At 43.9% G+C, this 25215-nt stretch overlaps 1 protein-coding gene across 2 annotated transcripts in view; it reads right to left on the bottom strand.

The window, feature by feature from the left end:
• Positions 1 to 25215, bottom strand: part of ARAF (A-Raf proto-oncogene, serine/threonine kinase) — an 84942-nt gene that overhangs the window by 41714 nt on the left and 18013 nt on the right. For both annotated transcript variants that reach the window (XM_073599893.1, XM_073599894.1), the window contains 2 exons: positions 20585 to 20837; positions 7337 to 7440 (listed from right to left, as the gene is read on the bottom strand). In XM_073599893.1, coding sequence (XP_073455994.1) covers positions 7337 to 7440; positions 20585 to 20830 — 350 coding nt within the window. In that variant the 5' untranslated portion in view covers positions 20831 to 20837. The remainder of the gene's footprint in view (positions 1 to 7336; positions 7441 to 20584; positions 20838 to 25215) is intronic.

Raw genomic sequence — 25215 nt, forward strand, 5'->3', positions numbered from 1 at the left:
AATTGGTCTGGTCACGAGGGGGGTTTAAGTGCCCAGTTGTCAAGTGGTTAATTTTTCTTTAGTTTGGCCTTGTTTTGTTGCAATCCTCTCAGACATATTGTTGATTGCTTAGTTTGATTTGGATGCACTATGTTCCTGGAATGGTCTATGGCTGCGTTGCTGCATTATTAATCAGGCATATACAGTATGTTTGTACTTTGTTGGAAACTTTTCAACAAAAGAACATTGAAACAGGAAAAAAAAATAAATGTTGCAGTGAGACACATGGCTAAAAAAGAAGCAGCCCGATTTGCGCATAACAGTTTTGCTTGAGAAATTAAGTTTTTTTTCTTTCACAAATGTTTGGTTTCTGAAACTGCTTAGCGGTATGCTATGTTGCTAGATCTTCGAAAATATTAGAATATGGCCTGAAAGCAAGTAACAAGGGTTCCTGCAAGTAACATTATTATGCACTAAAGCCTCTTATTTGGCCAGAAAGACCCCTGAACTCAAGCCTCTGCCAACTTACTTTATGGGGAGGGGGGGCAACCATGACAGGACACAATGTCAGAGAAAAATCTCAAAGCTAAAGCTGGTCTGAGATTCCCAGCCATGACAGGTTTAATTTAGTAAGCCCAAGTTACTACAAAACAATAGTGTACAGTAACTTTGGCTGTCAATCAAATAATGTTTTAGCAGCAGAGAGAAAGAGATCCAAAGAAGCTCATTTCTGATTGGTTTCTTGGCACAGAGGGTGTCAATTGCATGCGAACAGCATTACATACTATAAATTATAAAGGGGACATTTTATCTGCTGATGGAACAGTATGCTTATCAATTCACAAAATGGCAGCTGCTGTAATAGGTAGCAGGTGCTCTTTAACATCATGAAGAGTTCCTTCAGACATCAGCGGAAAATAAAAAAAACAAAATTTGCTGCAGCCTGGCATTACATAACCAGCGCCTAACTATATCCATTTGTAAGTGATGTATAATGGGGTTGTGATGCCAAGCTTTGCAATATGAAGGGAAACAGGATTTCAGCTGACATATGCCCAAGCTCTGTGCTAAACGCATATGCAAAAAAAAAAAAAAATTGTGAAAAAGATTAGGAGCCAAATGATAAAATGTGAGAGCAAAGAAAACTGTACCAGCTGCCCATAGCAACCAGACTCACCCTTCCAGAGCATGTGAGAAAATAAAAGCCAACATCTCATTCACTGATAAAAGCTGCAGTTCTATGCAGTCTTTGCTCCAGAAAATAGCATATTTGTACTCTAAGTTCTTTCCTTTTGAAAGGCCCCTGGAAATCTTAAAGTGGTTGTAAACCTCAGACATGAAATATGAACAAAGCATATACCTCTATAGTGTGTACTTGTCTCAATTAACCCTTTCGCTGCCAGAGCCGTTTCCACACTTTTATTTTTTTTTTGCACACGTTTAAAAAAAAAAAAAAATTGAATACAAAATAGTGCAGCGCTAAAAAATTAACTAAAATGCATAAGGATAATAGCTAGCTGCTATAAAACACATAAAGAGTTCCAGATTAGGCAATTAGAAAGCCAGAGATGACATGAATGAAGACACCAGCAGTCAAGAGTAAACTCCTTAATGGAGATCAGGGTGCTCAAGACGATCAAAACTAGTGTACATCCTTATCTGTGCTTCCACCACCGTAGGTACAGGCTGCTCACCTTAATCTGTGGACCTCTGAGTTAACAGAAAGGTCATTCAAGCAGTCCCCACTGGTGCAATCATAAGATACAAGTCTGTCTAACGGCCAATCCAGCAATCGAAACCCAGCCTCAATAATGAAGAAGTCCCACGCGGGAGGGTACGGTGACGTCATCACAGCCATCTTCCTTGTTTTACATGTGATATGCTGTACGCCTCGCATCCTAGCACTGGCGTTGCAGTGCTACGTTCGTAAGTAGCATTTTGTCATTTCTATCTGCTGCTTCATTCCTCTGCCATCAGCATGAATCACTTCCAACAAGTTTTCCTGACACCAAGAGAAAAAAAAGGTGACAGGGAGGGAGCTCCAGCTGATTGACAGCCTCAGCTCTGATCCTGTGCAATTACTTCTCAGAGCTCTGCAGTGTGTAGTTTCAAGTCTCCTTTTGCCTTACAGGGTATATGTAAGGGTTTACAACCACTTTAAACCTTTGGTTTACATTGGCACCTACAGGAAGAATGGACACAGACAAAAAAAACACACCAAAAAACTGTAGGCCAACCCAGGATAATCCCCTCCTAATACAAGCGGTCTAGACTACCACAAAGATAGTTGCGACATGCATCCCTCAATGGATGACAAGAAAAGCATTTTATGGGGGTATAAAAATGTAACTTTTTTCATCCATAGAGGGAAGCAGGAAGTGCTAAATCTTCAAGATGTTCAAAAACAGTGTGAGGTGTGGGCAACACAGCAAACCACCAATAACAGGCTCAAGAAATCAACAGGACTGGAAAATGCCTGCAGCTCAGAGAGGCGCCTGGAGTAGCTTATGCCCAAAACTGGCATAAGGTAAAACTGGAACGTCCATCTGGTGGAACTTAGAGAATGCGTGACCAGAAGACCGGGTGGCAGCATTACAAGTCTGGGAAACAGTTGCCTGATGCTGAAAAGCACAAGAGGCACTCACAGATCTAGTAGACTGAGCCTTAACGGGAAAAGAGAGAACCCCATCTATGAGACCATAAGCCTAAATGATGGTCTAATGGCTGGTACACACGGGACGAATATCAGCCAGTATCAGCCTGTTCAACAGAAACCGGCCAACATTCAGCCCGTGTACATCTGCATGTCTGACAGAAGTCTGTCTAAGGACCGTCTTTTATCGAATGGGTATGTTGGAAAACCAGCAGCATCCAATCAGCTCTTGCAGCCAATGGCTGTGAGTGCTGATTAGTGTGTCCTGGTGATGGGGGGGGGGGGGGGGGGGGGGGGGTGTTACTGTGTGCATGTGTGTGTGGGTGGGTGTTAGAGCTGCACGATTAATCGTCAAGAATCGTTATCACAATCTTGACTAAAGCGTTTCCCGATTCTTTCTATGCAAAGAATTCTCTCTGCTCTTCTGAAGCCGCAGCCATCAAAAGAAAGAAAAAAGAAAAACCGGGCAGTCTGCCAAGAATGAACTTAAGTATAAACATTGTAACAATTTGTCAATGGAATAGACTTCCTGTGCAAGTGAAAGAAGTTTAACCACTAAGGCCTCTTTCACACTGTCGGACCGTTCAGGTCCGCCTGTCAGTTTTGTCGGCAGACCTGAACGGGTGCTCCATGCTAGTCTATGGAGCGACGGATGTCAGCAGTGACATGTCCGCTGACATCCGACCCGGTCCGATCAGCTAAAATCAGACGGATGCCCCTACATTCGCATCCGCCCCTGGCGGATGAGATCTGATGAAAACGGACATGATGTCCGTTTTCTTCCGATCTCTCCATAGTAACCAGCGGTGCTCGACAAGCCCCTTCCCGCTCAGTGAGGAGAGAGGGACCTGTCATCCGCCGGCTCAGCAGAGATCAACAGAGAGATCTCCCGCTGAGCTGGCGGATAGAGGCGGACTCCGCAGCAGCGGATTCGCCTCGTGAGGATGAAGCCTTAAACACTAAACCTTTTTCTTACATTTGTTGGTTTCAAGTTAAAATCATTTTTTTTGCTAGAAAATTACTTAGAACCCCCAAACATTATATTATATATTATTATTTTTAGTAGACACCCTAGAGAATAAAATGGTGGTTGTTGCAATATTTTATGTCACACTGTATTTGCGCAGCGGTCTTTAAAAATGCAATTTTTTTGGAAAAAAAAAAAAAAAAAAAAAAAAAGAACTAACCAGTAAAGTTAGCCCATTGTTTTGTATAATGTGAAAGATTTTATGTTGCGAGAATCATGATCTTTTTATTCTAAGCAAAAAAATTTTTATTCTCATTTTGGCCAGAATCGTGCAGCTCGTGTGTGTGTGTCTCCTTTAATATGGCAGTAAATGTGACTTCCTCAGGGTGATACCCAAAACCAAAAAAGTAATTGCAGCTTACCGATCCTTAGATGTGATGGCTGCATTAGTTTTCCTTTTTTTATGCTTTTTTTTCCCCCCTTTGTTTTCACCTGGTGATCTGGCCAGTAACACACCGCCTTTATTAGAGTGCCCCCACTCTGGATGAAAGAGCACAGGGGCACCTTTGGATAGCAGCAGTGTGGTGGAAGTGGAGTGTTAGATGTACTAGCAGACTAGATTTAGATACTACTAAATTGAAGCTCACATTGCAGTTACACCAAATTTATTTCCTTTTCGGATACATGTTTTACATGAATAAATAAAAGCTGATCGTTGTAAGCACCCCTGTCAGAGTATATGGATAATCAATTTACCACTAACTGCTACATTTGTAGGAGTGCTTGTTCTGTTGAAAAACAAAAAAGAGTGCAAACCACCCTAGCATAATACTGTTTTATTGACCAAAAGATAAAAACTAACATCCAATGCACTCACATTTAGCATGATGGTACAGGCACATACCGTATTTATTGGCGTATAGCACGCACTTTTTTCGCCTCAAAGTCAGGGGAAAATCGTGGGTGCGTGTTATAGGCCGTTCCTCTGCCAATTTTGGTTTGATTGGAGCGATCGCGGCGGTTGCCACCGACATACACAGCCGTGTGTAGATTCAAATATGGCGCCGAGACTGCAGGGACTCGGCGGAGCCGAGATACACACAGCCGAGTGTTCTCAGCGCCACTCACAGTCACGCCCAGTGGGCATGACTGTGAGCGGCGCCAAGAAGAGCCGAGAACACTCGGCTATGTGTATCTTGGCTCCGCTGAGTTTGAATTTGATTGACATCAGCGGGAGCCAATGAGCAGAGAGAGTCTCGGGCAGCAAAGACACTCCTGCAATAGTGCTAGATGGAGATAAGCTCAGGTAAGTATTAGGGAGGCTGCTGCACACAGAAGGCTTTTTATCTTAATGCATAGAATGCATTAAGATAAAAAAAAAAACCTTCTGCCTTTACAACTACTTTAATGCATTTCAATGGCCAGAATAAATTATCTGTTTTGGCCAATGAAATGAACGCCCAAGAGCCTGACACCTATAAAAACTCCTAAAAGCTTGTGAAAGCTTTGGACACTTACAAGCGTCAGGCATTTTTTCAGCAAAGATGCTACTGGCTTCTGGGAGAGTTAAATAAACGTCCTGTGTGCATGAGGCCTAAATGTTTGCTTTTGGTGTTTAATACCACTTTAAAAAGACTGGTAGTGTGGTTTTTTTTTTCGTTCAACCCAGCAGGGCTGAATAAAAAAAAAAAGCAAAATAAACTGGCAGCTCATGAGGAGCCACTGTACTAACTATATGCCCCCAAACCTGCCCCCCCCCCCCCCCCAGAACACTCCGGTCAGCAGACCTTTTTCGGTCATGCCTCTTCGACAGAAGCCAGACTGACTCCAGTACACACGGGCCGAATGTTGGCCGCTTTCTACTGAACAGACAATGTCGTCCGACATTTTGCCGTGTGCTGGGTTAAGGATTTGAGTGTTTTAGAATGAGAAAATTGAGTACTGTCCGTGATACTTTTTTTATTTGCACTAACATACAATTTTTCAGGACAAGCTTTCGGGGTATGTCCCCTTCTTCAAGGTCCAAGCAGCAATAAAAAAAAAGTATCACGGACAGTACTCAATTTTCTCTGTCACAATTGCACTAATACGGCTACAATCAAATCAAGTGTTTTAGAATCAAAGTCTCTGTGAATGATGGCTCAGAAGTCACTAAGGCCACATGTAAATAAGATGGAGTATCTACTGGAAAAAGCACAGAAGTGGTCTTGTGGCCTGTGCAATCAGAGTAAACAAACAAATGGGTAATTTAGGTAATAAAATCTTGCGTGACCATAGTAAAAACCACAGCCAAGAGGCCAGAGGACCCAGTCACACCTGACTGAGCTAAGAAGGACTCCAAGAAGGGGAGAGACTGACATCAGAGAAATACACGACTCTAGGCTGCAGAAGTCGGCACCATTGGTAGGCGTGCTGCAAGCAGCCCCGATGTAAAGTTAGCTGTGGGCATCCAATACAGCAGCGGTTCTCAACCTGTGGGTTGCGACCCCTTCGGGGTTAGTATGCCGATTTGCCAGGGATCCTGTAGCTGCTGCCTTTTAATATAAAGACACTTATCTGTCCAGGGACCTAGCAAGGTCCTCACCCAGGCTAGTTTTTCACTAGCCTTTGGGTTCCTGGCGCTGGCAAACTAACTGTGGACAGCCGACTATGGCCATTCAGGTTCATAGCTAGTTGCCCACTGCACATGCTCGAGCTGCGCTTTGTAAATGGTCCCGCAGTCTTGTGGGACCTGTGAGATTGTTTACCAGAAGACTGCGGGGAGGGAGAGAATGAAAACGTCTGCTTGAATCATGAGGTGATCCAAGCACAAGTGGCTGAACCCCCCAAAAAAGGCCATTGCAAATATCAGGGGGGGGGGGGGGGGGTAAGGACTTAAAGCGGAACTTCCCCTTTTGGGTGGAGTTCTGCTTTAAGCAACTTAGAAAAAACAAAAACTATACCGATTTGCTTTGCCTCTATGTCTGATGCCTGTGCACATGAGACCTTAGAATAAGGATCTTGCATGAAATAGCAATTAGAGGTTAATAAAGCTTGGAAGAATTCAGTCATTTTCATTTTGATGATAGACATACAGATTTTAAAGCAAACCGGGGCAAGGCAACTGGTTCCTCAGCCGGTGAAAGCAAGAAAAGGAATCCCTGTGTAAGCTCCAAATCAACCTAGTAGGAGCTCACACAGGGCTGAGGACTCTTTCATGTGCCATCACATGAGGAAAAGGGGCCACCAGCTTCTCCATACCTGCAAGCACTTGGTATTTTATTCTCTCTCAGCGACTGAAAAGAATAAAGGAGAACCAAAGGAAATATGTATATGTGCTGCTAGGGAGGGGTTTTAAAGGGCACCTGTTGCATTATTTTAAAGGTTCTTTAGATACAGACACTGAATGCAATTATTTTTCATTTAAAACAGTGCTGCAAAATCACTGAGCAACAACACAAAAGAACCCATAACAAACATGACATCAAAAAAATCTTGGTGTCTTTTTTAAAACTAACTCAACTATGAGATGCTGAGAAGAAAGGAAGGGCACACTTAGGAAGGAAAAAAATCAGATCTCTCCACATGTCTTAACAGTTATTTAGACTGCAATCATTTTACTCCTAAACAGTTTTTAAATGTGTATTTTTAAGTATTTTTACAAGTAAATGCATGCAAACAAATCCTCTATAAAGTCTGTGGCTTCCATTTGCAGCCTCCCTCCTCCACTCCCAAAAAACCCACAGCCACACACGTACCCATGTAAAAGGCGATAGACCGCACAGCACTGCTGGTTCAAACCGCGCACTTTCAGAGCCTTATCCAGGGAATCGTAGACCGTCATTCCAGGCCGGACATTAACCTAAAAGAAGACAGGACAAAATCAAAGACAGAAAAAAATATATATTCTGAACCCAATTCCATATAATAAAAGAGTATATAGTGGTGCTAGAGGGATGCAGCATAAAAAGGACATGCAGTACTGGTCATCAAAGCAACACAGCATAAACAATAAGGCTGGGTTCACACCATCGCCGCATCCGTCGCACAGCAGGGGTCCGGTGCGTGCTGGTCCACCGTTTTAGGTCCAATTTCAGCCCAAATTTTGAGCTGAATTCAGATCTGAAACAGACTAAAAAAGGCACACGTTTTTCGTGCAAAACGCACTGAACCTGCTGCGGAGATATGTGAACCGGCTCCATAGAGAGCCAGTCACATTTTCCTGCTATGCAAATTGGCCAATTCGCATAGATGTGAACCCAGCCTAAAGTCTATAGCATCAGATGATGTTTAAAGCGGCACCAGCGGGAGTGAAGCAGGCAACTCTGTAGGTACACAAGACACCGGGACAACTCAGGAGAGCCCAGACTGGCCAGAACTAATATATATATATATATATATATATATATATATATATATATATATATATATATATATATATATATATATATATTTATATATATATATATATTTATTTATTTATTTATATATATATATATATATATATATATATATATATATATATATATATATACATACACATACATATACATATATACATACACACACACATTTTGATCCACTAAGATGAGTTGCCCTTTGTCTCAATTTTAATAAGTTGGAGTATATTAATGCTGCACTTAATGTGGTGCCCCTTTTTGTTTTTCTTGTGAACCCAATTTTACTTTCTGCTATAAATCATACCCAATAAAAAAAAAAAAATCTAATCAATTTAGACCAATATGTTTTCTGCTACATATTTTTGGGAAAAAAAAACCCAATAAGAGTATATTGATTGGTTTGCGAAAAAATTTTAGCATCTACAAACAATGGGGTGTTTTTTTGTTTTTTTTTTGCTTTACTAGTAATGGCAGCAATTAGTGACTTATAGTGGGACTGCGATATTGTCGTGGACAAATCGGACACCTGACACACACTTCTTGGGGAGCAGCGACACTAATACAGTGATCAGTGCTAAAAAACATGCACTGTCAGTGTACTGACACTGGCAGGGAAGAGGTTAACTTCAGGGGCGATCAGAAGGTTAACTGTGTGCCTAGGTTGCGCTTACTCAATGTGGGGGAGGTGCTTCGACTAGGGGAAGGCAAAGATCAGGGTTCGTGCCTTCCCTTCTGACAGAATGACAATCTGCCTGTGCAATCGGCGGGTGCCGGTGGACATCAAGACCCTGGTACCCGCTGCTGGGCTCCCGCTGCGTACAATCACAGCAGGAGAAAGTCACCGGCGGCGCGCGTCCCAGACCCGGAAGTGTCACATCACATACTAGGTATGTGATCAGCAGAGCGGCCGCCCTGCTGCAGTAAATGTATGTCGAGCAGTCTGCAAGTGGTTAAAGCGGACCCTCACTGCATCTAAGCACCACAAAAATAGAATTTTTTATAACAGCGTACCTGTAAAATCCTTTTCTTTTGATGTACATCACGGGACACAGAGCCTCAGTAATTACTGATGGGTTATATAGGGTATCACTAGGTGATTGGACACTGGCACACCCTAACCAGGAAGTTCAACCCCCTATATAATCCCTCCCCTTACAGGGATACCTCAGTTTTGTAGCAAAGCAATATAAGTGTACTAGAAGAGGACCTCTGTGTCCCGTGATGTACATCAAAAGAAAAGGATTTTACAGGTAAGCTGTTATAAAAAAATCCTATTTTCTTTCTCGAACATCACGGGACACAGAGCCTCAGTAATTACTGATGGGATGTCCCAGAGCAATGCTATCTGAGGGGAGGGGAACCACGACCAAGTAGGGTGCAATCAGACCTGAGGACCCTGTACCGCTGCCTGCAGCACACTACGCCCAAAGGCGATATCCTCATGCCTTCTCACATCCACCTGATAGAATCTGGTGAATGTATGGACTGAATTCCAGGTTGCGGCCTTGCAGAATTGAGCCATAGAGGCCTGGTGATGCACTGCCCAAGAAGCACCAATAGCCCTTGTGGAATGTGCCCTGATCTGAAACGGAGGAATCTTCTGTTTCAAACCGTAAGCTTGAATAATCAATTGTCAAATCCATTTAGAAATGGTAGCTTTTGACGCTGCCTGTCCTCTATTGGGACCTTCTGGCAGCAGGAACAAAACATCCGTTTTGCGAATCTGAGCAGTTGCTTCCAGATAGGTCTTGACTGCTCTTACTACATCCAAAGAATGTAGTGACCTCTCTTCCGGAGAACAGGGATCTGGAAAAAAGGAAGGCAGAACAATGTCTTGGTTTAGATGAAAATCTGAAACCACCTTCGGTAAAAAACTAGGATGAGGGCGCAATACCACTCTATCCTTGTGTACAATCAAATAAGGCTCTTTACAGGAAAGAGCTGCTAATTCTGATACTCTTCTAGCAGAAGAGATGGCTACCAGAAAAATTAAATTTCTTGTCAACAAGACCAAAGGAATCTGACGCCTGTTTTTCAAAAAAAGTGCGCTTCCGGCGCGAGCCGACCCTCCTGGACAAGCATGGAGGAAAGGAAGGAGAGAGGCCGGCAGTGGTGGTGATAGTGTGGTATACTATCGCCTCACAGACCACCTGCGGCCTCCCCCCATCCCATCCTACCTGGAGCTCGGCTGGAGGAACTTGTGCAGTGTGAAAAACACTGACACAGACATCAGCATGAGAAGGTATGTGCTCTTGCTCTGTGGAATCTCCCTTACCTTATCCAGCCGCAGGGTTCTGTTATACAGACCCAATCTTCACCTCTCACGGTGGGCTCCGTTTGGAAAAACCTTCAGAGACTGGGGCCCCCTACGGATAGGGGGATCCGCAGTTCTGGGCCTGTAAAGCACCCGGCCAGAAATAAGGCTAGAAAAACCATTTTCTGAAATGCGGGGTCCAGCTCTCTAAAAAGAGGAAGCGTTACAGGTAAAACCTCGTTTCTTCGGACACGAGGCCCGGGTACCATCCAATTCGGCCACGAAAGGACACTCTGAAATGGATCCGGTTTGCCTGGCTTGCCCCTTTATAGGATATCAGGATATTCCCTTTGGAGCTCAGCACAGGACATCTTTACACGTCCAACACCTAAGACACTGGCGTAAAAAAACTGAGGTATCCCTGTAAAGAGAGGGATTATATAGGGGGTTGAACTTCCTGGTTAGGGTGTGCCAGTGTCCAATCACCTAGTGATACCCTATATAACCATCAGTAATTACTGAGGCTCTGTGTCCCATGATGTATGGGAAAAAAAACACCATTTAATACATTTTTAATATACAAAGAAAACCCCTCCATCTATAGATGTCTCTATGCTTTATTTTGTTGAGAAATCACGTTGAAAAACATCCCCTTTCATTTCTGGCCATGGCCATCTTGAGTAAGGGCAAATGATTTATGTAGCATTTACGTCCTGGAATCCATCTGCCCTTATCTTAAGCATGCAGACAGAGGTTTGTGAGAAAACCCCTCCTCCTCCCTTCCTGAACACTCCTGGGGTGTATGACATTTGCCCAAGCAAGAAACCAGGAAGTTACTGAAGAAATGTAAAAAAAAAAAAAAATTTAAAACAAGTAAATACGATGTACTTTTCTATCTATTTACTAATGCTAGCAGCGTGAAGATTAAAAATAATCAATATTGATTGGGAGAGTGAAGTTCCACTTTAACAAAGTACTATACAGCGCCCCCTATCATGGTTATCATCATCATCACTATGAAGGTATTTACATAGTTAGTCCATCTAGTTAAACCAATAAAAGAACACCAACAGCGTATGCAGCTCTTTACAATGGGAGACAGTATAGTTACAAAGCAATTTAATACTACAGGATCAAGAAAAGAAACATGTTTCACATGAAATGTTGTTCACTTCAAAACACCCAGATTGCAAGTGAGGAAATTTGTGCCAGTTATGAAGTATGAACCAGGGCAGTTTTTCGATTTCCATTAAAGTGTTTGTTACCCCCCCCCCAAAAAAAAAAAAAAAAAAAAAAAAGACAAACGCCCCTGAAAGCGGCTACAAAAACATCCTGTGTGCATGAGCCCTTAAAGGGGTTGTAAACCATCGAGGTATTTCACCTCAATGCATTCTATGCATTGAGGTGGAAAACCTCCTTTAATGCTGCAGCCCCCCCGAGCCCCCGTTTTACTTACCTGTACCCCCTCTCACTCATCCTGGGGATGAACACACCAGCAAAAGCCGGTGGTCTCGCGTCCTGATTGGATAGATTGATTGCAGCGCAGGCATTGGCTCCCGCTGCTGTCAATCAAATCCAATGACCCGGGGCCGAGTCATACATTCGGCTTCTATGGACGTCGAATGAATGGCTTGGGAGCAAGCCCGCAAGGTAACCCCCCGGGAGAGCGCTTCTCCCAGAGGGTTATCTAACACAGGAAGAAGCTGCGAGAGCTGCCGAGGGACCCCAGAAGAGGAGGTTTGGGGCCACTCTGTGCAAAATGAGCTGCACAGTGGAGGTAATTATGACATGTTTGTTATTTAAAAAAAAAAAAGAAGCTTTAGTGTCACTTTAACCACTTCAGCCCCAGAAGGATTTACCCCCTTCCTGACCAGAGCACTTTTTACAATTTGGCACTGCGTCGCTTTAACTGCTAATTGCGCGGTCATGGAATGCTGTACCCAAACGAAATTTGCTCCCTTTTCTTCCCACAAATAGAGCTTTCTTTTGATGGTATTTGCTCACCTCTGCGGTTTTTATTTTTTGCGCTATAAACGGAAAAAGACCAAAAAGTTTGAAAAAAAAAATGATATTTTCTACTTTTTGTTATAAAAAAAAATCCAATAAACTCAATTTTAGTCATACATTTAGGCCAAAATGTATTCGGCCACATGTCTTTGGTAAAAAAAAATGTCAATAAGCGTATATTTATTGGTTTGCGCAAAAGTTATAGCGTCTACAAACTAGGATACATTTTCTGGAATTTACACAGCTTTTAGTTTATGACTACCTATGTCATTTCTTGAGGTGCTAAAATGGTAGGGCAGTACAACCCCCCCCCCAAATGACCCCATTTTGGAAAGTAGACACCCCAAGGAAATTGCTGAGAGGCATGTTGAGCCCATTGAATATTAATTTTTTTTGTCCCAAGTGATTGAATAATGACAAAAAAAAAAAAAAATTACAAAAAGTTGTCACTAAATGATATATTGCTCACACAGGCCATGGGCATATGTGGAATTGCACCCCAAAATACATTCAGCTGCTTCTCCTGAGTACGGGGATACCACATGTGTGGGATTTTTTGGGAGCCTAGCCGTGTACGGGGCCCCGAAAACCAATCACCGCCTTCAGGATTTCTAAGGGCGTAAATTTTTGATTTCACTCCTCACAACCTATCACAGTTTCGGAGGCCATGGAATGCCCAGGTGGCACAAACCCCCTCAAATGACCCCATTTTGGAAACTAGACACCCCAAAGCTATTTGCTGAGAGGCATGGTGAGTATTTTGCAGCTCTCATTTGTTTTTGAAAATGAAGAAAGACAAGTTAAAAAAAAATTTTTTTTTCTTTTTTCAATTTTCAAAACTTTGTGACAAAAAGTGAGGTCTGCAAAATACTCAATATACCTCTCAGCAAATAGCTTGGGGTGTCTACTTTCCAAAATAGGGTCATTTGGGGGGGGTTTTGTGCCACCTGGGCATTCCATGGCCTCCGAAACTGTGATAGGCAGTGAAGAGTGAAATCAAAAATTTACGCCCTTAGAAAGCCTGAAGGCGGTGCTTGGTTTTCGGGGTCCCGTACGCGGCTAGGCTCCCAAAAAGTCTCACACATGTGGTATCCCCGTACTCAGGAGAAGCAACAGAATGTATTTTGGGGTGTAATTTCACATATTCCCATGGCATGTTTGAGCAATATATCATTTAGTGACAACTTTGTGCAAAAAAAAAAAAAAAAAAAAAAAAAAAAAATTGGTCTCTTTCCCGCAACTTTTGTCACAATATAAAATATTCCATGGACTCCACATGCCTCTCAGCAAATAGCTTGGGGTGTCTACTTTCAAAAATGGGGTCATTTGGGGGGGTTTTGAACTGTCCTGGCATTTTATGCACAACATTTAGAAGCTTATGTCACACATCACCCACTCTTCTAACCACTTGACGACAAAGCCCTTTCTGACACTTTTTGTTTACATGAAAAAATTATTTTTTTTTTGCAAGAAAATTACTTTGAACCCCCAAACATTATATATTTTTTAAAGCAAATGCCCTACAGATTAAAATGGTGGGTGTTTCATTTTTTTTTTTTCACACAGTATTTGCGCAGCAATTTTTCAAACGCATTTTTTGGGGAAAAAACACACTTTTTAAAATTTTAATGCACTAAAACACACTATATTGCCCAAATGTTTGATGAAATAAAAAAGATGATCTTAGGCCGAGTACATGGATACCAAACATGACATGCTTTAAAATTGCGCACAAACGTGCAGTGGCAACAAAATACATTTTTAAAAGCCTTTACAGGTTACCACTTTAGATTTACAGAGGAGGTCTACTGCTAAAATTACTGCCCTCGATCTGACCTTTGCGGTGATACCTCACATGCATGGTGCAATTGCTGTTTACATTTGACGCCAGACCGACGCTTGCATTCGCCTTAGCGCGAGAGCAGGGGGGGACAGGGGTGCTTTTTTTTTTTCTTTATTATTTTTTTCCTTTTTAATCTTATTTTTAAAACGGTTACTTTCATTTTTTTTTTTTTAATCATTTTTATTGTTATCTCAGGGAATGTAAATATCCCCTATGATAGCAATAGGTAGTGACAGGTACTCTTTTTTGAAAAAAATTGGGGTCTAATAGACCCTAGATCTCTCCTCTGCCCTCAAAGCATCTGACCACACCAAGATCGGTGTGATAAAATTCCCTCCCACTGCTTGTAAAAGCAGTCTAGAGGCTAATTAGGATTGCTTTTACATGAAAGCCGACCGCTGGCTGAAGGGAATGATACCAAGATGATACCTAAACCTGTAGGCATCATTCTGGTATAACCACTCAAAGTCGTGAATGGCGTACCTGAAGACAAAAAAATGGTTAACAATAAAACACAGTAAATGGTAAAGTATAAAAAATTGTATACCAGAAAAGCAAACATGATAAAACATAATAACAATAAAACATTGCAGAATAGAATACAGTAAAAAGAGCAGAACAATAGAGAGAGAATAGAGAGAGAGAGAACAATAAAACAACAACAATTTTTTTTTATTTTATATATTTTTTTGTGTTTTTTTTACACTTTTTTTTGTAACTAACTTTTATAACTGTAACCGGTTCCAGGTTCGGGTCTCTCAAAATGCGATGGCATCTTGGGAGACCCTGTGAAAGTGTGCCTAGTCTGTGCAATGCTGTACCCTACGCTAATACTCAACTAGTGAATGGTAGCGTTCAAAACATTCACCAATGCAAAGACCAGGATTGTCAGGACAGGAGGGACAATAATAGCGGGTGTCACGCCTATATCCGCGCTTGCTGCAGATACATCTTTTTTGGGGGGTTCGCTGGGTAGGGGTACTCGGGAGGACATAAAGAAAATGCCTCTCATGCAGCCGACTGCATTTGGTTGGGGATGTGAATGGGGGCAGTATGGGTGCTGCAGAAGTGGTGGGTTCCCAATTAGGATTGGGGAATGCAGCAGGAAGGGCATGATGGGCACGACGGGCCTGTGTTTGTCTTCTTCTTGGTGGCAGCGGGACACTACTTGTGCTTGCCACCTCACCAGCTTGAACTGCACTTATGGGACTCGCTACGTCATCAAGTGTTACTGCAGTGCTGGTTTGACTATGACCGGGGTGTACTAGGCCGCTGGTGCTTGCCAGTTCACCAAAACGCTACAAAAAAAAAAAAAACTTAGCGATCGCAGGGATCAGGCCTGACTCTGTGAACACTGCAGTTATGCGTTTAGTGTTTTGTAAGTGACAGTGATCGATTGATACTGCACTTGGGTGGGCTGGGCCGGGCGGAGGGGCAAAACGCAGGTGCTAGCAGGTATCTAGGCTGATCCCGCTAACACTGCGTTTTTGGGAACCCTAAACTGCTGGGGACGCTAGTATAGATCTGATCGTATCAGATATTGATCCGTTCAGATACTATACCACTAAGGGAGGTGTATGCTGCGTGCCTGGGCGTTAGCGGTACTGGCGCTAACCTGACGCTGCCTGGGGCGACGCATATCACCGCCGGGCGATCAGGGGGCTAAACCTTCATTGGGTAATAAACGACGGGTGCCCTGACACTATAAAGAATAAACTAACCAGCGTCACCCGTAACAGTTATACGGTGATCACTGGTGAAAGGGTTAACTAGGGGGCAATCAAGGGGTTAAAACCTTTATTAGGTAGTATATGGGGGTCCCTGACGCTATAAAACGCTGACGGCGAACCTTAGTATTTAGCTCCCTAACTAGCGTCACCAGTGACACTAATACAGCGATCAGAAAAACGATCGCTTAGTGACACTGGCGACGGGGGGGTGATCAAGGGGTTAAAACTTTATTAGGGGGGGTTAGGGGGGTACCCTAGACCTAAAGGGGGATAACACTAACTGCCCTACCACACTAACTGTCACAAACTGACACCAATGCAGTAATCAGAAGAAAAAAAAAAAAATCTTGGTGTCAGTGTGACAGGGGGGGGGGGAGGGGGGTGTGTGATTAGGGGGTGATCGGGGGTGTTTTGTGTGCCTGGTATGTTCTACTGTATGTGTGTGTGTGTTGTGCACTCACATCGATGTCTTCTCTCCTCAGCGCCGGAACGGAAAATACAGAGCCGGGAAGAGATGACATCATTTCCTCTGCTGCTGTTTACCATACAGCAGCAGAGGAATGATCCCATTGGCTGGGAGAGATCGGGAGGGGGGGGGCACGAATGGATGGCCTCCCCCTCACCTCCGATCGCCGGGGGACAAACGCCGACCGCCTCGGGCACCGGGGGGGGGGGGGGGGGATGGGGGGTCCGATCGGACCCCCTGCCCGCGGGAGGCAGATCACGTACAGGTACGTGATTCTGCCTGCCCGAGCAATTCTGCCGCAGTTTATCTGCGTGAGGCGGTCGGCAAGTGGTTAAGATACCACAACAAGATGAATATTGTTTTTAGTTTAGAGTTATGGGCCTCAAAGTTGTCATTTTATACATACAGTATCTCACAAAAGTGAGTACACCCCTCACATTTTTGTAATATTTTATATCTTTTCATGTGACAACACTGAAGAAATGACACTTTGCTACAATGTAAAGTAGTGAGTGTACAGCTTGTATAACAGTGTAAATTTGCTGTCCCCTCAAAATAACTCAACACACAGCCATTAATGTCTAAACTGCTGACAACAAAAGTGTATACACCCCTAAATGAAAATGTCCAAATTGGATCCAATTAGCCATTTTCCCTCCTCAGCATCATGTGACTCGTTAGTGTTACAAGGTCTCAAGTATGAATGGGGAGCAGGTGTGTTAAATTTGGTGTTATCGCTCTCACTCTATCATACTGGTCACTGGAAGTTCAACATGACACCTAATGGCAAAGAACTTTCTGAGGATCTGAAAAAAAGAATGGTTGCTCTACATAAAGATGGCCTAGGCTATAATAGATTGCCAAGACCCTAAAACTGAGCTGCAGCATGGTGGCCAAGACCATACAGCGATTTAACAGGACAGGTTCCACTCAGAACAGGCCTCGCCATGGTCGACCAAAGAAGTTGAGTGCACGTGCTCAGCATCATATCCAGGGTGCTGCCAGCATTGCTGCAAAGGTTGAAGGGGTTGGAGGGGTCAGCCTGTCAGTGCTCAGGCCATACACCGCACACTGCATCAAATTGGTCTGCATGGCTGTCATCCCAGAAGGAAACCTCTTCTAAAGATGATGCACAAGAAAGCGCGCAAACAGTTTGCTGAAGACAAGCAGACCAAGGATGTGGATTACAGGAACCATGTCCTGTGGTCTGATGAGACCAAGATAAACGTGATTGGTTCAGATGGTGTCAAGTGTGTGTTGTGGCAACCAGGTGAGGAGTACAAAGACAAGTGTGTCCCTTCGGAGACTGGGCCACAGGGCAGTATTCCAACATGATAACGACCCCAAACGCACCTCCAAGATGGCCCTGCCTTGCTAAAGAAGCTGAGGGTAAAGGTGATTGACTGGACAAGCATGTCTCCAGACCTAAACCCTATTGAACATCTGTGGGGCATCCTCAAATGGAAGGTGGAGGAGCGCAAGGTCTCTAACATCCACCAGCTCCGTGATGTCGTCATGGAGAAGTGGAAGAGGATTCCAGTGGCAACCTGTGAAGCTCTGGTGAACTCCATGCCCAAGAGGGATAAGACAGTACTGGAAAAAAAAATGGTGGCCACACAAAATATTGACACTTTGGGACCAATTAGAACATTTTTCCCTAGGGGTGTACTCACTTTTGTTACCAGTGATTTAGACAATAATGGCTGTGTGTTGAGTCATTTTGAGGAGACAGCAAATTTACACTGTTATACAAGCTGTACACTCACTACTTTACATTGTAGCAAAGTGTCATTTCTTCAGTGTTTTCACATGAAAAGATATAATAAAATATTTACAAAAATGTGAGGGGTGTACTCACTTTTGTGAGATACTGTACAATACAAAAAAAAAAAATTAATCTAGTTTGTCAGCTGTAGCGAGCAGGGCCCTCTGATTCCTCCTGTATTGAATTGTATTGTAACTGTACCGTCTGCACTCATGTTGTAAAGCGCTGCGCAAACTGACGCTATATAATTCCTGTATAACAAGCTGAAGTTACACAGAAAATCACAAAGAAAAGCGGTTGATCTGCACAAAACTGCTGCAATTACAATGTAATAAAATAGTAATAATTTATCAACGATCATTGTAACAAGCTGATACAGTGATCATGGAGGCCTCACCACGCTTGGTCTGATGGGGTACATTAATCCACGTCAAAGCGCATGTCATTCAATGGGGCCAAAACAAAAGAAAAACACACCTGCATCACTTTCATTGCAATGCATGTGTGAAGCTGGCCTTAAAGAGCTACTGTCACTGATGCAGCTGTGAATGATAGCCAATCTACTTCTAACTTCAGCTTATTCAATTAAGCTTTGACAAAAAAAAAAAAAAACTGGAAGCCGATTGGTTACTATGCAGAGCTGCACCAGATTTTGCACTCTCCAGGTTTAGTAAATACAGTCTTAAAGAATATCTAAAAGGTAATTAAAAAAAAAAAAAAGTTTCATACTTACTTCCTCTGTGCAGTTGGTTTTGCACAGAGTGGCCCCGATCCTCCTCTTCTGGGGTTCCTCAGCTGCGCTCCTGGCTCCTCCTCTTCTCGAGTGCTCTCTCCCACGGCACCCGTGTAGGCACGCTCCTGTGTCGTGCTGCTGACACAGACTGCAGGACTGGGCCCGCTCCCCGCATCATTGGATTGATTGACAGCAGCACGAGCCAATGGCTGCGCTACTATCAATCTATCCAAACCAGGACACAAGACATCGGCTGGAGCTGGTGTGCTCGATCCCAGCGTGGGAAAGACAGGGTTCAGGTAAGTAAAATGGGGCACTGGGGGGCTGCTACACTAAAGAAGGTTTTTCATCTTAATGCATAGAATGCATTAAGGTGAAAAACCTCAAGGGGTTACAACCCCTTTAAGTGTCATTTCTGTCCACTGCCTCATTCCTCTGCTATAAGCACAAGTCACTTCTGACGAGTTTTCCTGACCCCAAGAGAAAAGCCTGCGATTGACAGCCTTAGCTCTGTTCCTGTGTGAAGGGGGGGTGTGTCCCTTCCCTCCAATCAGCTTTCAGAGCCCTCCTCACTGATGTAACTTCAGCTCTCTGCCGCCCTGCTTTTTAGAGCTAAGAGATCCTGTGTAAATTCTGCACTTTGCATGGATGTAGGGGAAACACTGCTGTAGATAAACAGGTGCAACTTATGTAAGAGGATTTATTTCAGCTCAGTGCATCGTCTAAAACCAGTCACTTCAATGGGTCTATGTAAGGGTTTACAACCATTTTAAACCTTTGGGTTACATTGGCACCTACAGATTGATTGGACACTGGCAAAAAAAAACAAAAAAACAAAAAAAAGCAGACCCGCCCAGAATAACCCCTCCTACTACGAGCAGGTCTATACTACCACAATGGTACCACTGAGTATATGTAAGGGTTTACACCCACTTTAAGACCAGAAAACACCAAGATTTTACTCCTGGCAACATACAGATTTGATGCACACACACACAAAGATTTATTCCCTTTTTTGTGGAGAAAAAATAAAAATAAAGGATTGACGACTTCTCATCAGTCATTATCTCTGTTTAAGAAATACTCAACCATACATGGATGAATCATATCTTGAATGTTTGGTTTTTTTTTTTTAAGTCTCAACAAAACCAGATCTTTACTGAACTGATGCCTAGCAACCTATATATAATAAATCTTACTGCCAAGAGAACGAATTGGGAGGGTGCTATACAATGGCAAAGACTGCAATGGTGCATTTTAAAGTCAGCTGCTTATCACAGACCCTATCTGATAACTAATCAGCGAGGCTGCCTGCCTTCCAGATGGCACTGTTGCCACCCAAGGCAAAGATTTCCATATAAGTGAACCATAGTAATAAAACTGAGGCTGAATTAACGCAATCGGGCTTCTTTTGCAGAGACCTTCTATATCACCCAAGGGTCAAACCATCTTGCTGGTTGGTCAATGTGCAGCAGAATTCCTGATGGAAAGCATTCTATCAGATTACATAGTAACCATAGGTGAACTTGCCCCCTAGACATCAAGATTAAGTTGTAGTAAAACTAACATTTATATACAGGTTTCCATTCCCATATTCTAATAATTTTGTGGTAGATCAAGTAGAGCACTTTAAATGAGCCAACATATAATGCCATTTACAATAGAGAGGGCTTTGAAATGTTAGGCTGAAGCTGTAATTATGAAGGCACGGTGGTATTCCCCGAGCCCTGCAAAAATGAATATGTCTAAATAAACAATTTCCTAAAATGCACAAATGTTAACAAAGAAACCAAATAAAATGGACTCACCACTGTCCTTTGCTGGTTTGGAAGATAGACTTTGACGGTGCCGCCAGTTTTGCTCTCCGACACTGGGGCTTCGCTCTGTGATCCCAACCTGTGACTATCATGCTGCCTGTGCCCCCGAACCCCGGGGCTGGGTAGCTCCAGGACCGCTGCCGACAACATCACCGCGCTACCTTTGCCAAGCTCCTGGGACAGTAAGCGCAGGGCGCCATTTGTCAGGTTCGCTGGGGGTGTATGAGACCGCTTCATTGGAACGCTGCAAACAAGCGAGTGAGAATTAGAGTTAGAACGACAAGATGGTTTTGCGTTTTCCTTTGAAAAAACACCTTCCTTCGGTTTTCTCCTTCTTCTCTCTGCTCTCCTGCTGTCTTTTTCTTGCAATCAAGCTGCATGTTCCAGAGAAAGAGAGCCCGAGCAAGTGTTACTGTGCCATTTGGTGGAACAATACTGCAGCAGATGGGGAAGAGAGAGACCCACAGAACAGGAAAAGTGGGAGGGAAGAAAATCAGGGAAAAACGTAGCAACAAGATCAAAGAAGAGAATAAGCTTAAAGGGAACCTGTCATAGAGGAAAACTAAACATATGCATTAAATCGAGGTGCCTACATTTAAATGTAATCAGTTCATCCAACTTGGAGATCTGGCATGTCCACGTTTCAAAAGCCCTTGGGAAAACAGAGAGCCACTGAACCAGCAGAATATACAGTGCAATGTGGGCACCTCAGGGAAGCTTTACACAGGCTACCGTTGTGGTCAGTGGGCGTGCCAGAGCTTCAGGGTGTCTTCTGAGCAAATGCATTAGACAATTGGCTGATGTCACCATAGGACCTCTTCTGATATAGAACAGCTGTCCCTGTATGTTAACAATGGCCAAGAGTGGCCAGTTACCAAAGGACAGCATATTTCCTTTTGCTGGAGTGCAGAAACAAAGCCACTTACAACATCAGCTCTGAAAGTTGGCAGAAGTGTGAATCTGACTGGCTACTGAGGGACACTATTACTGTTATAGATGCCATGACACAGCATCTTGCTCTAGCTGCAAATAGCAAACACTAAGGCTGCTTTCACACTGGGGCGGGCGTTGACAGTAAAACGCCGCTAGTTTTAGGCCACTAGCGAGGCGCTTTTAACCCCCACTAGCGGCCAAATAAAGGGGTTAAATATGTCATTGTAGCGCCTCTGCCGAAGCTCTTTGCAGGTGCTTCAGCAGCGGTGCCCATTCATTTCAATGGGCAGGAGCAGTGTATACACCGTTCCTCCACCTCCCCAAAGATGCTGCTTGCAGGACTTTTTTTTTTAACGTCCTGCCAGCGCACCTCTCCAGTGTAAAAGCACCCTGGCTTTCACACTGGGGCTGCAGGGTAGGCATTTTTCAGGCACTTTACAGGTGCTATTTTTAGCCCAAGAGAGCCTGAAAAATGCCTCAGTGTGAAAGGGGTCTAAGAAAGAGTTGGTGACCACTAGAGTTAGAATATGAATATGAGAGCACCTCACTTTTGTTTTATTTTAGGAGTCCAGGGCACCTTGCAAGGAAACTGATATGCAAGCAGGTGAATCTGATTGTCCCTCAATATAAGGTTTGAATGAATTCACAATAATCACAAGTTCACTTGAAAGGCATAGTTCACTTTTACAACTTCCTATGCAGAAAGGGATGTCTCTAGATAAAAACAAGCTGCACCCTTGGCCAAAGTTGAATCATGCCCTTGCTATAGGTGTAGGCCATTTAAAATACCTCATGAAGCCTGACAGGGAAATTTCTAGGACACTGCTTAGCTAGACCTAATGTTACTGCTCACCTTCATCACAGGAGTGAGCTCTTTCTCCGATTTAAGCTCTCCCTCCCCTGGTGCAGTAGCTCTAAGCTCAGAGTTTGAGAGCTCACTTCTGTAATGGTGGAGGTGAGCAGTGGCACTAAGCCTCTCTTAGCAACGTCCTAGAAGTCTCCCAATTAGGCTTAATGAGGTACATAAATGGCCTACACCCATAGCAAGGGCATTGTTCAACTTTAGTCAAAGTTGCACCGCTTGGTTTTTATCTATTGACACCCCTTATTTGTATAGTCAATTTTTAGGTAAACGTAAACTAACCAGGTACTGCCTGAAAGGTGGTTAAGCCCAGAACTCACAAGCAAAAACAAAGTTGGACTTCAGAGTTTGAACATGGGAGGGAAAAAATCTGGTCTTAGCAGAATCTAGGAAAAGGCCTAAAGATTCCACCTCATTCCATTCGCAGTTCCAGCAATCCTTTCCTAAGGTTCAGGTAAACCATTCAAACCCATGAAGAGTCTGAACAGTCCTTTGGACCCTGGCTGACAGGGTCAGAACCGTCTGAACTCCCAGCAAGAAAAAGGTCATCCAGATATCTCAGTAGGGAAAACCTGTGAACACAGCAGAGCAAACACAGTGGCACTGGAAAGATAAGGACCGGTGAGTGAAAATGAAGATGCCCACATAATTCAGAAATCTGCCAGACATGACTGCAAAGAGTGGCAAGGGAACTGTGAAGGGTTTGACCACTGAAAGCTTTGCCATTCTCGAACCAAAATGAATCACCCACCGGAAATGGAGCAATGCCAGGGATGCCTGATCACTGCAGAGAGAATGGCAGGTCTGACAACCTGAAGGATAGGTGATCCCACTGATATCCCAAAAAGAACAGGGGACACCCCCATCAAAAAGTCAGGAGGACTTTTCACAGGACAAATACCACCCTGACCTAACCTCTATGCATGCTCTAAAAATAGATCAACCTTACACAATATGTATAAAAAACTTGTAAGACAACATAAAACACCATTTCCCGTAACCCAGGAGTCATTAAACAGGTACGGCTTGTCTACAATCATCTCTGGAGCCTGAGGCAAAAGTAGCAGATAGGTTAGTGATAGCATATTAGGCCAGTTCTATTACTTGTGTGCCTTCAAAACACAAGGCATGTAGGAATGGCAAACAGAGTTCCACCCCATTTACACCAACCTCCGGGAAACAAAGTATCAAGACTATAGTTGCACCCCTAGACAGCCCCTCAGTGCTGCCACAGAATGGCATCCCCTACTGGCTGAAATTACTGACCGCAGCCTTAGGTTTCAGTGACATCACAGTAGGAGTCGCTCTGCTGTCCTTGATATTCAAGATAGCAGCGGCTCCTTCTCCCGCTGTTCAAAACTGGCCAAGGCTGGTGAAACTGGAAGGTGTCTACACAATTTGTAAAAAGTGACACCGAATATCCAGAGAAGGCTTGAATTGAAAGTGACCCCTGAAACTGCTCCACTCACCAAGCCACAACCCACATACCCTAGCCCTGTTGTCACCACCAGAAGCCAGCGTTGATCATCATTTGGATTCCCTAAGGGGAAGAGGAAAACAGAGCTCACAAGCCAGTGATTTCAGTAGTCGTGCCCCTATCAGGAAGGGGCCAAAATCCTGCCAATAGCAAGGGGAAATCCCCCTGGCAACAGCAGACAATAAAAGACAAGTGGACCAGAAATATCCAGAGAGGGTTCTACTGATCCAAAGGGGCAAAGATCCTACAAGTGAAAATGGAAACTCCTATGATGCAGCATGAAGTTCAGGGAACAAGGGGCTTAAAAAGATTTGCCTGAGGAGGGGACAACTGCTGACCTAGCAAACTGATCAGAAGAAAAAACAACAAATGTTGTGCTGTTGCTGGACGCTAGAAAACACATCTAAGTCAGCCAATAATTTCTGTGGAAACCTAGGGTTCCTCCAATGATTGCTAGGGGTTCCTTGAACAGTGGCTGACTAACCTCTCATCCAATAGTGTCCATATAGTTCCAGGGCCAACACCACTTGGCAGAGCCATCAACATGACATCAATAATCATTTTGCTGTCTGCATAGGTGGCATCCCTACTACACCAATGCAAGGGGCATTTTCCCAATAATTCCTGAACAATGATTTTTTTTTTAGCAGGGATTGCCTGAGCTGAGAAATATTGCAAGGGTTCCTCAAGGGTAAAAAGGGGTTTTCAACTGTTCTGCTTATGTTTCCTGTAGAGTAGGGGCATCAAACTCAGTTTCATTGTGGGCTGCATCAGCATTATGGTTGCCCTCAAAGGGCTGGCTGTATCTGTAAGACTAGATGACCAGAGCACCCACCCCTCCTTACATCCATGTCAAGGGCCCTCCCCTCCTCTTACCTTGTGCTACTGCCGGAAAGAAGAAGGGGGCAGAGCAAGGAAGCAGAAAGCCCAGGGTCTGCAGGAGAACCAGAAGAGGGCTGGAGTCTGATGAATTCTAAGACCAGGAAAAGCAGAGATAGGGGTGCTGCGACTGCACAGAGGGGCATGGGATCCATAGGAGGAGTTCTGTCCTCCTCTTTGCTGCTGACTGCTGAGACAAGGAGTGGGCGGAGACGATGGAGGTGCTGCAGCTGCAGGACAGGTGCAAGGGCCACGTGAAATGATCTGGTGGACCAGATTCGGCCTATGGGCCTTGCGTTTGACACATATGCTGTAGAAGAACCAATCACCTCTCAAGTTGCTGTCCTGCAAGATGATTGGGGGAAGGTGTATATTAAAGTATAACCATCCCAGGGCACTACTAGAGCATCAGTAACATCTGCCCACGGATCCTTTGTCCTGGCAACAAATGTCTTCCCTCCGGTTGAGGAG

The sequence above is a fragment of the Aquarana catesbeiana genome, linkage group LG09 (genome assembly GCF_042186555.1).
Source record: "Aquarana catesbeiana isolate 2022-GZ linkage group LG09, ASM4218655v1, whole genome shotgun sequence".
Classification (NCBI taxonomy): Eukaryota; Metazoa; Chordata; class Amphibia; order Anura; family Ranidae; genus Aquarana; species Aquarana catesbeiana.